The sequence below is a fragment of the Phyllostomus discolor genome, chromosome X, assembly GCF_004126475.2.
Source record: "Phyllostomus discolor isolate MPI-MPIP mPhyDis1 chromosome X, mPhyDis1.pri.v3, whole genome shotgun sequence".
NCBI classification, from domain to species: domain Eukaryota; kingdom Metazoa; phylum Chordata; class Mammalia; order Chiroptera; family Phyllostomidae; genus Phyllostomus; species Phyllostomus discolor.
In genome coordinates, this window is record NC_050198.1 from 99,349,393 (window position 1) to 99,364,855 (window position 15,463).

A 15,463-nucleotide genomic window follows, 5' to 3' on the forward strand; every position below is an offset into this window, starting at 1 on the left:
AATATAAATTACCAACTGTCTTTCACCATTTTATACCTTCAGAGAGGAAGAGAAGCTGGCTTGAAATGAAATAAAATATAGAAGAACCAGAAATGCACCCTCTAAGCTATCTGTTAACTTACCAGAATTTTAAAAATTATTCCAAGTTTTTTAAAACTGGAAAAGTGACCAGTTCATAGAGTCCTGGATTTAGAGGAGACCTGAGAGGTCACATTATGTGAATGAGAAGACAGGCCCAGAGAAAGCCAGGGTCATTTCTAAGATCGCATAGCTACTCCACAGCAGAGACTCTCCAATATGGAACTCTAACTTCTTGCTCATTTAAAAATGGGTAAATTGAAGTCCAGAAAGTTTATTATTCAATCAATGCTCATTAGCCCCTTACTACCATTTTCCTTCTGTCATATCCTATCCCTCTCCCTTGAGTTGGGTTACTTATTAGTAACACTTGGCTGATTATCTTGTTCGACAGGACTATTGAGTCTACTGACTTGCTGCTTTTAATTGTGGGGCTTTTTTTTTTTTTTTTACAGAGTCTATGAGAAAACACATTGTGTGTGGCCTTTCTTGGCTCAGAAGAAACCAGACTTCAAGAACCCTCTCTACAAAGGCTTAAATATGTATGAGGTGCTTGATCCTAGCACTTTGCCCTGCAACATTCAGTAAGTTCCTGAGCTGTCCCCTCCTTTTTAACAGCGGACCTCAGAGTCTCAGCGATTCTTTGACTCTCCTCGTGTAGCTGCCATCATCTCCACAAGTCTGGGTGTGGAGTAGACACTCTCTCCACAACACCCATTCCTTCCTGCCATAAAACAAAGTCACCCTCCTTTTGGTTTTCAGGGTTTTACTGTTACTCATGTAGGGAAATAAATAAGAAATAATAGTTCATTTGTAGTAATACAACCAGTCAAGATGTTGCTTCAATCCTTAGTCTTTCCTTGTTATCTTCCTCTTTTTTCCCATCCTTTCCCCCAACATAAAGAAGGAAAAATAGAGAAATAAAAAGGGTTGGTATTGTTTCCGATACTTATCCAAGAGTATAAATACAGGCTGTTGTGTTCACTGACCACAACCGAATGGAGTATAAGACAGAGCTGAATATGTTTATTACTAACTCTAATAGTTTATTCTGTGTATTCCTTAGGATTTTGTATATATAAGATTTTGTCATTTCTGAATAAATATTGTTTTACTTAGTCCTTTCCAATATGGATGCTTTTAATTGCCAAATTGCCTTCATTATATCTTCTCAGAGTGTTTTTTTTAAAGATTCCTACTATGGTTTCTTTGATCAATTGGTTATTTAAGAGTGTGTTACTTAATTTCCACATATTTGTGAGTTCTCCTAATTTCCTTTTGTAATTCTAATTTATTTCTAATTTTATTCTACTGTTGTCAGAAAACATACTTTGCATGATTTCAATCGTTTTAAATTTATTAAGTCTTGTTTTAAGACCTAACACAAGTTATATCCTGGAGAATATAAATAAAACCTATTTTTTAAATGATGTGTAGTATTTGAAAAGAATGTGTATTCTTTTGTTGTTAGGTATACTGTTTTATTATGTCTGTTAGTTCAAATTGATATATAAATGTTGTTCAAGTCCTCTATTTTCTTACTGATCTTCCACCTCTTTTTTCTGTTCATTATGGAAAGTGGAATATTGAAGTCTCCAGCTATTACTATAAAACTATATTTTTCCCTTCAGTTCCATCAGCTGTCTATTTCTCCCTTTGATTCCATCAATTTTTGCTTCATATATATTTTGGGATTTATTGTTAGGTGCATATGTGTTTATAATGATATATTCTTGATGCATTGGCCCTTTTATGAATATGTAATATCTTTATTTTTCTCTTGTAACAATTTGACTTAAAGTCTACTTTATCTTCATTAACATAGCCACACCAGCTCTCTTTTGGTTACTGTTGCATGGACTATCTTTTTCTGTCCATTAACCTTTTTCACTTTGAATTGAAAGTGAGTTTCTTGAAGGTAGCATGGAGTTAGATCATGCTTTAGATCATGTTTTTGTTAACCCATTTTGCAAGCTTTGCCTTTTAATTAGACAATTTAGTGTATTTATATTTAAAATAATTCCTGAGAAGAAACAACTTCTGCCACTTAGTTTCTTATTTTCTATGTATTTTATATCTTTTTAAAAAAGAGTTTATCTATTTATTTTTAGAGAGAGGGGAAGGGAGGGAGAAAGGGAGAGAAACATCAACGTGAGGGAGAAATATCAATCGGTAGCACCTCACATGCGTGCTGGCTTCTTGCACACACCCTGACCTGGGACGGAATGCAACCCAGGCATGTGTGCTGACCGGGAATCAAACCAGCAACCTTTTGCTTTGTGGGACAATACCCTACCAGCTGAGCCACACCAGCCAGGGAATGTATCATATCTTTTCTGTTCCTTAATTTTTCCATTACTATTGGAAAATGTATTAAATTAATATTTAAGTATATCATTATAATTCCCTTCTCTTTCCTTTTCTGTATATTTATTAGTTATTATTTGTCATCCCAGTAATTATAATTAACATCTTACATTCATAACTATCTATTAATACCAACTTTGCTTCAATTGTATGCAAAATCTTATATTCCCATACAGCTCCATTCCCCTATTTATACTATTGTTTTCACAAATTACATCTTATACATTGTATGCCTATTAACATATACCTATAATTACTGTTTTCAAAATTTTTTAAAGAGGAATTACAAATCAAAAATAAAATATTTCTGGCTTGTATATTTATGTAATTAGTCATTTCTATTGGTATTCTTTATTTCTTTGTATGGCTTACAATTACTGTATAGTGTCTTTTAATTTCAGCCTAAAGATCATTTTTTCATTTTTTCTTGCAGAGCACGTGTACTAATGATTAGCTCCTTTGGTCCCTGTTTATTTGGCAATATCTTAATTTCTCCTTTATTATTGAAGGATAGTTCTGCCAGACATAATTCTTGGTTGACAGGTTGCTTTTTCTTTTAGTCCTTTAAATATGTCATCCCACTGCCTTCTGGCTACAGTGATTTCCAGTGAGAAATCAGCTGTTAATCTGATTGAGGATCCCTCATGTGTGATGGGTAGATTCTCTCTTGTTGCTTTCAAGATCCTGTCTTTTGATGTTTGATTCACCCTACTTAGAATTTCTTAAGGTTTTTAGATGCTTAGGTGCATATCTTTCATCAAATATTCACAGACCATTATATCTTTGAATATTCTTTCCACCCCTTTCTATCTCTTCTATCCTTATGGGGCTACCATTATGTGTGTGTTGGTGTGCTTGATAGTTTCCCACAAGGCCCTCAGACTGTTCACTTTTCATCATTGTTTTTTTTCTTTCTACCCCTTAGAGTAGGCAATCTGAATAGACCTCTCTTCCACTTAATTCATTCTTCTGCCTGCTCAAATAGGTTGTTGAATCCCTCTAGTTAACTTTTTTATTTCACTTATTGTACTTTTTATCTCCACATTTTCTATTTGGTTTCTTTTAATAATTTATTTCTTTATTGATACTTGTCACTTGGTAAAATATCATTTTCCTGGTTTTCTTTAGTTCTGTGAGCATATTTAAGACAATTGGTTTAAAGAATTTGCCTAATAAGACTAATGTCTGGGCTTACGAACAATTTCTGTTAATTTTTTTCCCGTGAATGGGTCATATTTTCTTGTTTTCCTCCATGCCTCTTATTCTTTTCTGTTCAAAACTGGACAGTTAGAATATTATAATATGATATTCTGGAAACCAGACCCCTCCCTTTAAGGTTTGTTGCTATCTGTCATGGGTTGTATAATAGTTATTTGATTAGTGACTTTTCAAAACTATTTTCGTCAAGACTGTATTCTTTGACGTGTAGTGACTGAATTTTCCTTCCATGACCTAAGTGGTCAGCTAGTGATTTGACAGACATATCCTTAAAAGTAATAAAATAAAAGTAATTTTCAGTCTTTGCAGATTGGCTCTGTGTTGGTGTGCACCTTCAGTGCTTAGCCAGGCCATTTATAACTCTCCCATAGGCTTCACTTCCTGTGGTGGAGAGCCTAAAAGTCAGCAACAGGTGAAACCTTAGAGTCTTTTCTGGTCTTTTCTGAGCATGTGTGCAGCCCTAGTCATATACCTGGCTTTCTGCATACCTTGTTATATACAGGAGTATTTCAGTGCCCTTATTTTCCCATGTACAGGTATTGTCTTCCTAAACCTCTTTCTTCCAGGACTTTTCAATATGTCTGCTGCTTGCCCCATCTATTATCCCTTGCCTCAGCTGACTTTTTTCAGTACATTTGCCTTTAAATTCTTTTGACCTTGTCTGGAAGGCCACCCCAGTCCTGATAAAGTTCTGAGTAGGGGAAAACAAGCTCCTGAGCCCGTGCATTGAGGGGATACTACAGAAGTCAAAATACACAACCACAATATTTTGATTAAAAGGTCTGTATTGTCCCCTCTGGCACCAGAAAGCCACATTGTTAATGTAAACTGCCATCCACAAAGCCACTATTGGGTTAGGGAGTGAAAGCCAGCGGGCAGGTGAGTCAAAATGTTGTAACACATTCTTACCGAAATGTGTCAGCTTTAGTTTGCATTACACATTCTCCTGGTTGTTACAAAGTTTTAATTAGATTCTGAACTTTCAAACAAGTTTGGATTATACTGTTTTAGCTTTTACTTCTAGGTATTTGATGCATTCAGACTCAATATTTGTATATAGTGTGCTGTAAGTGTCCAACTTCATTCTTTTGCATATGGATATCTCATTTTTCAGTACCATTTGTTAAAAAGACTGTCCTTGCCCCTCTGAATGATCTTGGTATACTTATCAACAATTATTTAACCATATATGTGATTGTTTACTTCTAAGCTTCCTATTTCTATCTCATTGGTCAGTTAGTCTCTCTTTATGTTAGCATCTACACTATTTTGATTATTGTGGTAAGTATTTTATTCTTTTTGATGGGATTATAAATAGAAGCATTTTCTTAAATTCATTTTAGATAGATAATTGTTAATACATAGAAACACAGATTTTTGTGTTGTTTTGAATACTGAAACTTTGCTGAATTTAAACTTTTTTGTGTTTGGACTCAGGGTTTTCCACACATAAAATTATGTTATATGCACCTGGCTGGCGTAGCTCAGTGGATTGAGCGTGGGCTGCGAACCAAAGTGTCGCAGGTTCGATTCCCAGTCAGGGTACGTGCCTGGGTTTCAGGCCATGACCCCCCGCAACTGCACATTGATGTTTCTCTCTTTCTCTCTCCCTATCTCCCTCCCTTCCCTCTCTAAAAATAAATAAATAAAATCTTTGAAAAAAAATACATACTCTTTAAAGAAAGATTATGTTATATGCAGGCAAAGATGATTTTACTTATCCCTTTCCAATTTGGAAGCCTTTATTTATTTATTTATTTATTTATTTATTTGCCTAATTGTTTTGGATAGGACCGCCAGTCCTGTATAAAACAAAGTGGCAAGAATAAGTACCCTTGTCTTGTCCTTTATCTTAAAAGAAATGCTTTCAGTCTTTTATCTTTCATAAATGACCTTTATTACATTGATATACTCTCCCTCTATTCTAGTATATACATTGAGTATTTTTTTATCATGAAAGGGTGTTGAATTTTGTCATGTTTTTTCTGATTATCATGTATTTTTCCCCAGTCATTGTTAATGCAGTATATTACATTGATTGGTTTTGCATATGTTAAATCATACCTGCATTCTAGGAAATAAATCCCACTTGGGTATAGTTTATATTCTTTATTTTTCTTTTCTTTTTATTTATTTTTTAAAATTATATTTATTGATTTATGCTGTTACACTTCTCCTAATTTTTCCTTCTTGGGCCCCCTCCAGCCAGCATGCCTAACTTCCTCAGGCAATTCCCCACCTTTGTTCTTGTCCATGGGTCATGTGTATAAGTTCTTTGGCTCCTCCATTTCCTATACTGTGCTTTACATTCCCATGGCTATTCTGTAGCTACCAATTTATACTTCTTAACCCTCTTCCCCACCTCTTCACCTGTTCCTCCATATAGTCCTCCCATCTGGCAACCATCAAAACACTCTGTATCCATGATTCTGTCTCTGTTCTTCTTGTTTGCTTAGTTTGTTTGTTTAGATTCAATTGTTGATAGGCATGTATTTATTGCCATTTTATTGTTCATAGTTTTAATCTTCATTTTCTTAAATAAGTCCCTTTAACATTTCATATAATAATGGTTTGGTGATGATGAATTCCTTTAGTTTTTTTCTTGTCTGGGGAGATCTTTATCTGCCCTTCAATTCTAAAGGATAGCTTTTCTAGGTAGAGCAATCTTGGCTGTAGGTCCCTGCTTTTCATGACTTTGAATATTTCTTGCCAATCCTTTCTAGACTGCAAAGTTTCTTTTGAGAAATCAGCTGACAGTTTGTAGGTAGCTAATGGCTTTTCTCTTACTGCTTTTAAGATTCTCTCTTTATCTTTAAACTTTGGCATTTTAATTATGGTGTGTCTTAGAGTGGGTCTCTTTGCATTCATCTTGTCTGGGACTCTCTGTGTTTCCTGCATGTGCACGTCTATTTCCTTCATCAAAACAGAGAAGTTTTCTTTCATTATTTTTTCAAATAGATTTCTAATTTCTTGCTGTTTCTCTCTCATTCTGGCACCCCTATGATGTAAATGTTGGGACTCTTTCAACTTTAAAAATTTTAGCTATTTTATTTATTTTTTAGAGAGGGGAAGGGAGAGGGAAAGAGAGGGAGAGAAAGATCAATGTGTGGTTGCCTCTCGTGCGCCCCAAACTGGGGACCTGGCCGGCAATCCAGGCATGTGCTATAGCCTGGAAATCAAACTGGTGGCCCTTTGATTTGCAGGCCAGCACTCAAACACTGAGCCACACCAGCCAAGGCAAATGTTGGAACTCTTGAAGTTGTCCCAGAGGCTGCTTAATACTATTGTAGTTTTTTCAGGTTTTTTTAGATTTTGTTTCTTTATTTTTAGAGAGGGGAAAAGAGAGAGAGAGAAACGTCAATGTGTGGTTGCCTCTCACACACTCCACACTGGGGACCTGGCCTGCAACCCCAGCATGTGCCCTAGATTGGGAATCAAACCTGTGACCTTTTGGTTTGCAGGCCAGCATTCAATCCACTGAGCCACAACAGCCAGGACCCTCATTTTGGGGGATTCTTTTTTCTTTTTGTTGTTCTAATTGGCTGTTTTTTGCTTCCTTACATTTCAAATCATTGATTTGATTCTTAGCTTCATCCACTGTACTGTTGTTTCCCCGTAAATTGTTTTGTATTCCAAATATTGTATCCTTCATTTCTGACTGGATCTTTTTTATGCTGTTGATATCCTCACTAAGTTCCCTGAGCATCCTTATAACCAGTGTTTTGTGCTTCACGCCTGATAGATTACTTATCTCCATCTTATTTAGCTCTTTTTCTGGAGTTTTGATCTGTTCTTTCATTTGGGTCATGTTTCTTTGTCTCCTCGTTTTGGTGGCCTCCCTGTGTTTTTTCTGTGTATTAGGTGGAACTGCTATGACTCCATGTCTTGGTAGTATGTCCTAATATAGTAGGTGTGTCTTGCAGGGCCCAGTGGCACAGCCTCCCCTATCACCCAAGCTGGGTACTTGAGACGTGCCCTTTGTGTGGACTGAGTACATCTCCCTCTTATAGTTGATCCTTGGTTGCTATTGGTAGATCAACGGGAGGGATTTACCCAGGCCAGTCAGAGGCAAGATTTGGCTGTGACCACTGACCACCAACCTCCAACCACCATGGAGAATCAGCTGTGCAGGGGCAAGGTGGTGGAGTTCCACCTGTGCTCTTTGTGGGTGCATCCTGCTTGAGTTACAAAGCAATCTACAGATGACTGCTACTTTTTCTGGGCTTGGAGGTTCCCAGGCGATATCAAGCTGTGAACCTAGGCTGGCTGCTGCTAGTACCGGGGCTGGGGCCATTTAGCAAGAGGGATGGGGGCTGGGGGTTCATTGAGGCCGGCTGTACCTTATTTGAGACAATTTAGGAAGTTGTGAAGTATGAGCCAAGACCAGCCATTCATATGGAAAAGCAACTGTTCACAGCTTGGATGGACCCATAATTTGGGTGGGCAAACAGTATTAGCCAGGTTGATGGAGCCTCAGATATGGCGCCCACCTGCCAGCTCTGTGGCTTTGTGGGGAAAGGGTTTAGAAAAGGAACAATGGCCTCTGCCCACTTTTCTGTAGGGAGAAAGCTGTCCCTAGCTTGCATCTTGTTGCCAGACATTTCAGTTCAGTTTCTCCATGTATGCCACTGGTATCTTTCAAGTTGCTTCCCCAGTGATGGGGCTCAGAGGGAGTAAGTCTGAGTAAGTTCATGTGTGGGTTCTTTAAGAGGAGCTGCTTGGGACTCAAGAAGTTTTTCCACTGACTCAATCCCTGCTGGTTTTGACAGACAAAAGTTGTGGGGACTCACCTTCCTGGCACTGGAACCCTGGGCTGTGGGGCCTGGTATGGGGCTTGGACTCCTTGCTCCCAAGGTATCCCTCCTGAATTTTTATCCAGTGCATATGGGTGTGGGACCAGCCAGTTTTGCATTCTGCCCCTCTCACCAGTCTGGATGGATATGGTTTGTTTATTTCCATAGTTGTTGGACTCCCATTCAACTCGTTTTCTGCTAGTTCTGAGTGATGGTTGTTCCATACTTTAGTTGTAATTTTGATGTGGTTGTGCGAGGAGGCAAGCCATGTTTACCTATGCTGCCATCTTTCTGGAAGTCTCACTGTTAATCTTTTAATGGCTCTCTTATATTTAAGGAGTCACTTTTCTTTTGCTACTGTCAAGATTCTCTCTTTGTCTTTGAGAAACTCTGTTTTATTTTAATGTGTTTTAGTGTGAATCTATTTGGATTTATCTTACTTGAAAATTGCTGAGCTTCCTATAGTCTATATTAATTTTTGTCCTCAAATTTGGGAAGTTTTCAGCCATTATTTCTTCAGATAACCCCTACACCCTTTCCCATTTCTCTTCCCCTTCTGAGACTCCTATTATGCCTGTATTAGTATAATTAATGTTGTTCCATGATTCCCTTAGGTTCTGTTTACTTTTCTTCATTTTTTTTTCTTTTGGGTCCTCAGACTCATTAATTTCAAGTGACCTGTATTCACATTTGCCGATTCTTTCCTCTGTCTAATTAAATTTGTGTTGGGCCTAGCTAGTGAATATTTCAATTTAGTGTTTTTGTTTTTCAACTCTCGAATTCCTGTTTGGTTCTTTTTTTAATGTATTTACTTCTTTAATGATATTCTTATTTTGATTCCAAATCATTTTCCTTATTTTGTTTATTCATCTTCATCCTCTTTGAGCTCAATAAACCTATTTAAAGCAGTTTTAAATGTTTTGTCAAGTAAACCAAAGGCCTGCTACTTTTTAAGGTTTCTGGATATTTATTTCATTCCTTTGAATGGACTATGTGTCTCTGTTTCTCTATATGATTCATCATCTTTTCTTGAAATTGGGGCATTTAAAAATTAGATACTTCTCCCAGTCTTTGAGAACTTGTCTCCATCCAAGGGAAGGTCTATACTAATCAACCCAGTTTAAAAGTTCAGGATCCATCCAAACCTTTTCTGGACATGTATCTTCCCTGGGCTTGTGCATATGCTTTTATTCCCATTCCCCATATACTCAAGTACTTTTACATGCACTAGTTTTCTGAAGAGCTTCACTACTGCTTCTCATAAGCCTTGGGAGTTCTCTTATATTCCTCTGTCCATAATCTCTTGCCCCAAGGCACCAAGTGTCTGCAGAACCCCTGCACCTCTCACCTGCCACTGCTTTGACCATTCCAGTTAGTGTTTCATGGCAGGTGAGGCAGAAATTAATCCTTTGGGCAGCCCGTAGACAAGCCAGAACATTGCAAGCAACTTTCAGTCTTTTCCTTCCATCCTGATGGAAGAAGTGGGAACTGAGCCCAGTCCTCCCATTTACACTGTGCTACACTGAGGAGATGGCAGGCAAGGATGAGCAAAAGCACTATGAATTTTTCTAAAATTCTAGGTACAGCCCTGGCTGGTGTGGCTCAGTGGATTGAGTGCCTGTAGACCAAAGGGTCACTGGTTCGATTCCCAGTCAGGGCTCATGCCTGGGTTGCAAGCCGGGTCCCTGGTGGTTGGGGACACATGAGAGGCAACCACACATTGATGTTTCTCTCCCTCTCTTTCTCCCTCCCGCCCCTCTCTCTAAAAATAAATAAATAAAATCTTCAAAAAATAAAATAAAATTCTCAATACAGTTTTTTTGGTTAGGCGTTCACTTGATTGCTCTAGCTTCTTACATTTTTTCTAGAGTTCTCACAAAGTTACTTTGGTCCATCTATTTTATTTTATTTACTTATTGTTTCCAGGGGAGGACTAGGACCTGTAACTTCCAAATTTGTCATCTTACTCATGTCATTCCCTAGTAACTATTAAAACTGCATATGAATCTATATTTTTTTCAAAATAAAAAGTTTCACCTGCCCTAGCTGGTGTGGCTCAGTGGATTGAGTGCCTGCCTGCAAACCAAAGAGTCGCCAGTTCTATTTCCAGTCAGGACACATGCCTGCGTTGCAGGCCAGGTCCCCAGTAGGTGGTGCACGAGAGGCAACCACACACTGATGTTTCTCTCCTTCTCTTTCTCCCGCCCTTCCCCTCTCTAAAAATAGCATAAGTAAAATATTTTTTAAAGTTCCACTTAATTTTTAAAAAGAAGCTCAAAGTTGTTCACATCCAAAGTGTCTCTTTCAGCAGAGTTCTTTCTGCTTTGAACTTTACTCTTCAGTTATGAGCATGTCCAGTCTTTTCAATGTTATTAAATTTACCTTATTTTTGAGACCTGCCCACCTACCAGGGTTATATTTTCTTGACATAAGGAAAAATAGTAATCTATTCCTCCAGCTAAACTAATGCACTTTTTTCTTTTTATTTATTCAAGGTTCTGGTGTGGAATGTATAATCGCTTTGACAAAGCGCTACATCCCCAGCAAAGTATGATAGAGAGCCTCCTGGAAATTGAGAAGCAGAAAATGCTGCAGGTAGATGTCCACAAGCTAGAAATGGTTCTGGAAAAAGCCTTAAAATGAGCCCCTCTTTCCCATTCTATGTAGGCCCAGGCCACTTGGAGTTGAATTGGTACTTGTGAGAAGGTGCCTGGCTGGCTTGTTATACTTTCTGGCTTCCAGATGTCCTGGGTATACAGAGTCTGAGGCACAACTCTTTTTCTTACTTCCCATCCAATGTGGTAGATATCACACTTAGCTAGTTAAACAATGGATTGGTTCCCTTTTTAATTTGGATGTAATTACTAGGAGAAACAAGAAGGAACAACAGGGAAGTCATACTGTTGTTTATTATCTATCAAGAGAATAAGTATAACATCTTGAATATCCTGGTAAGAACAATGGAATTGTTCTATTTTAAATTAGGAAAACCTTGTAAAAATTCTCATTTTCTCCCCACATAGATTGCAAATTGTTCATTGAGTGCTCATGCTATGTGTGTTCATTTTGCACTATAATACCAGCAAAACCAAAATCAGACACTTGTTTTTAATTATGGATTAAACAAGTTAAGATTTTCTTTCAAAATATGAAAAATGTTGAGCTGCTTCTAGAATCTAGTGGTCCTTAACAGTGTGTTTGAAGGAGGGGGAGGAGTACTTCTTAGAAAAGAATTCTTAGAAAGGGTGTGCTATTTAGGAACTGGGAGTGAACCCACTTTAAGCCAGATTAAGGCATAGCTTTTCCTCTCCCTTAAGTAAACAAATACCTTATATTGGAAAATAAATGTATTGTGATTACATCAGATCTCAAACTTTTGAATGTCCTCTTGGGAAGCAATAGTTAGTTACTTTTTTCCATTTTTTTTTAAATAGAGATACCCTGGCTGGGTGGCTCAATTGGTTGGAACATCATCCTGTATACCAAATGGTTGCAGGTTCAATCCCTGGTCAGGGTTCATACCTAGGTTGTGGGTTCAGTCTCCAGTCAGGACATGTATAGGAGGAAACTGATCAATGTTTCTCTTTCTGTGTGTGTGTCTATTTCTCCCTCTCTCTCTCCCTTCCTTTCTCACTAAAATCAATATATATGTCCTTGGGTGAGGATTTTTAAAATGAGAAGAGGAGGCCCTGGTCAGTTAGCTCGGTTAATTAGAGCATTGTCCTGCTATGCCAAGGTTGCAGGTTCAATTCCCAGTCAGGGCACATATAAGAGTCAACAAATGAATGCATAACTACGTGGAACAACAGATATCTATCTATCTCTATCTCTGTCTCTCTCTCCCCCCCTTTGTCTAAAATCACTAAATAAACTATAAAAATAAAAAAAAGATAAGGAAAATTGAAACATGCCTTAAAATTATAGGAAACAAGGGAAGCAAGCAAGTGCTGGGAATACCAAGTCCTAGGCAGAACTGAGAAGTAGGAAAACTTTTCTAGGGTCTCCTGCCTTGTCATTTAGCTGTTAGCAACAAGGCCTCCAGAGCAGGTAGGTAATTTCTAGACTCAGCCATGTAACTTATTGCTACCTGATTTCTGAGAGAATCAGATTATTCATTCTAGATAGAATCAGATCATTCTCTGATTATAAAGTAAAAAATTAAGTAAGGCTTTAAAAAATATACACATAATTGTAAACATCATGTTTTAATTTACAGAAGAAAAAAGTGGCCTCTAATATTATTACCCAAATAAACCTGTCCAAATTTTATTTTTTAGTTTTTGAAAAATTTTATTTATTCATTTTTAGAGAGACGGAGGGAGGGAGAAACAGAGGGAGAGAAACATCAACATAAGAGAGAGACATCAGTCGGTTGCCTTTTGAAGGCACCCTGACCTGGGATTGAACCTGAAACCCAGGCATGTAACCCAACCGGGAATTAAACCAGTGACCTTTCATTTTGTAGGACAACACCCAGCCAAGTGAGCCACACTGGTCAGGGCAATTTTCCCTGTGGGAAATTTTTAAAGGTAATTAATGTGCAAAGTTAGAATATGCAGAATACAAAAGTATACAAGATGAAGAAATATTTTAAAAACTTCCCCAGCTATCTACCCTCCAGTGGTTACCACTGTGTGTGTGTGTGTGTGTGTGTGTGTGTGTGCATGTACAAGACAGAAGACAGAGACAGAGACATATTGATCGATTGACTGATTTCATGCTATCTGGAAAAAAATGAAAATGCCTGTTCTCTAAGGCAGGAGCTCTTAACTGGAGTCCATGAACCCACAAGTGTCCACAGACGCCTTTGGGGCATCTGTGACACCCCTGAAATTATATCTAAAATCTGTGTATGTATCTGTATATATTGCTGTCTCATGCTCACATATGTGCGTGCATGCAGTTTTCTGAGAAGAAGGTAGGTCCATTATTTTCTTCAGATTTTCAAAAGGGTCTATGACCGCCAGAAAGTTAAGTATCATTGAATCATTGTGTTGTCCTTGAAAGTGAAAATATCCATGGGAGGTAGCATGAAATAGTTGACAGGTTATAGACAGATTATAGATTTTGGCATTAAAAAAGAAATAATAGTGATATCCCAGCCCTACCACTTCTTAAATGTGTGACTTTGGGTGACTAACTTGTATTTTCTGAGCTTCAGTTTTCTCATCTGTAACATACAGCTAATACCTAATTAGTAGGATTCTTATGAGTATAAAAGGAAATACTTTATGTAAAGTTTCCGGCACATAAAATCATTCAACAAATGTTAAGGAGCCTCCCCCTTGCCCTCTTGCTCCCGGTAATAAAATCGCACTTATTAGAAAAAAGTACTTTTATAAAGATATAAGACCCTTGAGGATCTTTTAATGGTTGAGCTTTTAAAGCACTATGTCAAATGATGAAGAAAAATGATTAAGGGTAATGTGGGGGGACAAAAGGTCATTTGATAACATATAAGTAACAGTAGGCAGGATCCCTGCAGGTCTATGTGATATTTTCCTAGTTTTTCTCCTGTTTATAATTCTTTTCAACCATTCCTTGCTCCCATAACAGAAATTGAAAGCTCTCGATGAGCCACCAGAAGAACTCTTTACCAGCTGTCACTTTGGGGATTTATTATCTCAGCATCCGGAAAGTCCTTTGACCAATCCTCTTGATTTTATGGGAGACCTGCATGCTTTGTCCAGGGAAGGAGGCCTCCAAGCTCAGAAGGACCAAGCAAAATGCCAGTGTGGCGACTGCCCGTATGAACGATTTGAGATTATAGGCAGCTTTAGGGCCATAAGCATTTCTGAGAATGTGGGCTTCTCTGGAGATCCAGGCATTTCTGAGGCCATGGGTGCCTCTGAGGCCATAGGCATCTCCAAGGCTAGCAGTGAGGAGGCAAGCTGCTCCCAGCAACAGTAAGCTACTTATCTGCTTCTGTGCTGGGTGCACCTGTAGCACCCACGATAATCCTTGTGCCAAAGAACGTTATGCTGCTTTTATAATTGGTTTACATGGGCAGGGCCTGGGCACCCCTCCTCCCACTTAAGAATCTGGAAGGGGATTTAGGGCGTTTACTAATTCAGCAACCAGTATATATGCGTGTCAAGCTGGCCTGGAATGTAGGCAAGAGAGAATATCTTATTGTTCTAGAATGGGATTTAACTTTAGAGATGTTGCCTTTGAACTGAGATATTAGACTGGTTCCATTATTCCATTTTCCTTCCCTACTTCCCCCCCTCCTCACTGCTGTAACATTAGAATGAAGTGGGAATGTTGTCATAGGTGGCGAATTAAGATCCTGCTGAGGGAGGGGCTGGAGAGATGGTGTGTAACAGATAACTGAATTACAGAGTGGTTTAAAAGAAAATTTCACTTTTGTGTATGTTTACTCATAGGATGTAAGCTATTGTTATTGCCAATAAAGACCCTGACATTTGTCTGAGAAATAAATCAGAATGTTCCTTAACTGTTAACATGGGTGCATGAGTCCTTGATGGTTTAGAACATACAAGGAAATAGTTGTCTTAAATTACACTTGCTTTGTCCAACCCACACTCCAGCTGGGTTTTGTAATATTCACTTAGCCAACTCCTCTTTTCATATAGTCCATAGGTAAACTTGAATCCGCTACATTCTAAAATGATCGATTCCAAATTTGTGGGGTCTGAACGAGTAACACAGATCATTAGCATTCTCAACATCAGTTCAGGAGACAATTGAAAATGTCAGTGCTTTAGATCCTGGCTTACACATGGCCTGTGCGCCCATGCGAGTTGTCCTGAAACAGGCCTGCTCTTAGGTTTTTCATGAAAACCAGTGGTTTTGCTTCTCTAGACATCACATCAAGTTTGTGGATTTTTAGATACAGTTGGCACAACTTTTATAATTTGGCTGGTATATCACTTTGTGCCAATGTGCACTTTTCAAAATGAAGTCCATTCTTCTAGCAAACCTAAGTACTCCTTGGGTACGGAATGAGTTTCTTTTTGTTTAAACTCCAGATTTTCCCCTTGGGA

General features: G+C 38.2%; 1 protein-coding gene across 1 annotated transcript in view; it reads left to right on the forward strand.

The window, feature by feature from the left end:
* The window catches only part of MTMR8 (myotubularin related protein 8), a 61,564-nt gene extending 46,644 nt beyond the window's left edge, over positions 1-14,920 (forward strand). The window contains exons 12-14 of the mRNA XM_028522983.2: positions 534-662; positions 10,952-11,051; positions 14,013-14,920. Of these exons, the coding sequence (XP_028378784.1) occupies positions 534-662; positions 10,952-11,051; positions 14,013-14,366 (583 nt within the window). The 3' untranslated portion in view covers positions 14,367-14,920. The remainder of the gene's footprint in view (positions 1-533; positions 663-10,951; positions 11,052-14,012) is intronic.
* Positions 14,921-15,463: the final 543 nt, after the last annotated feature.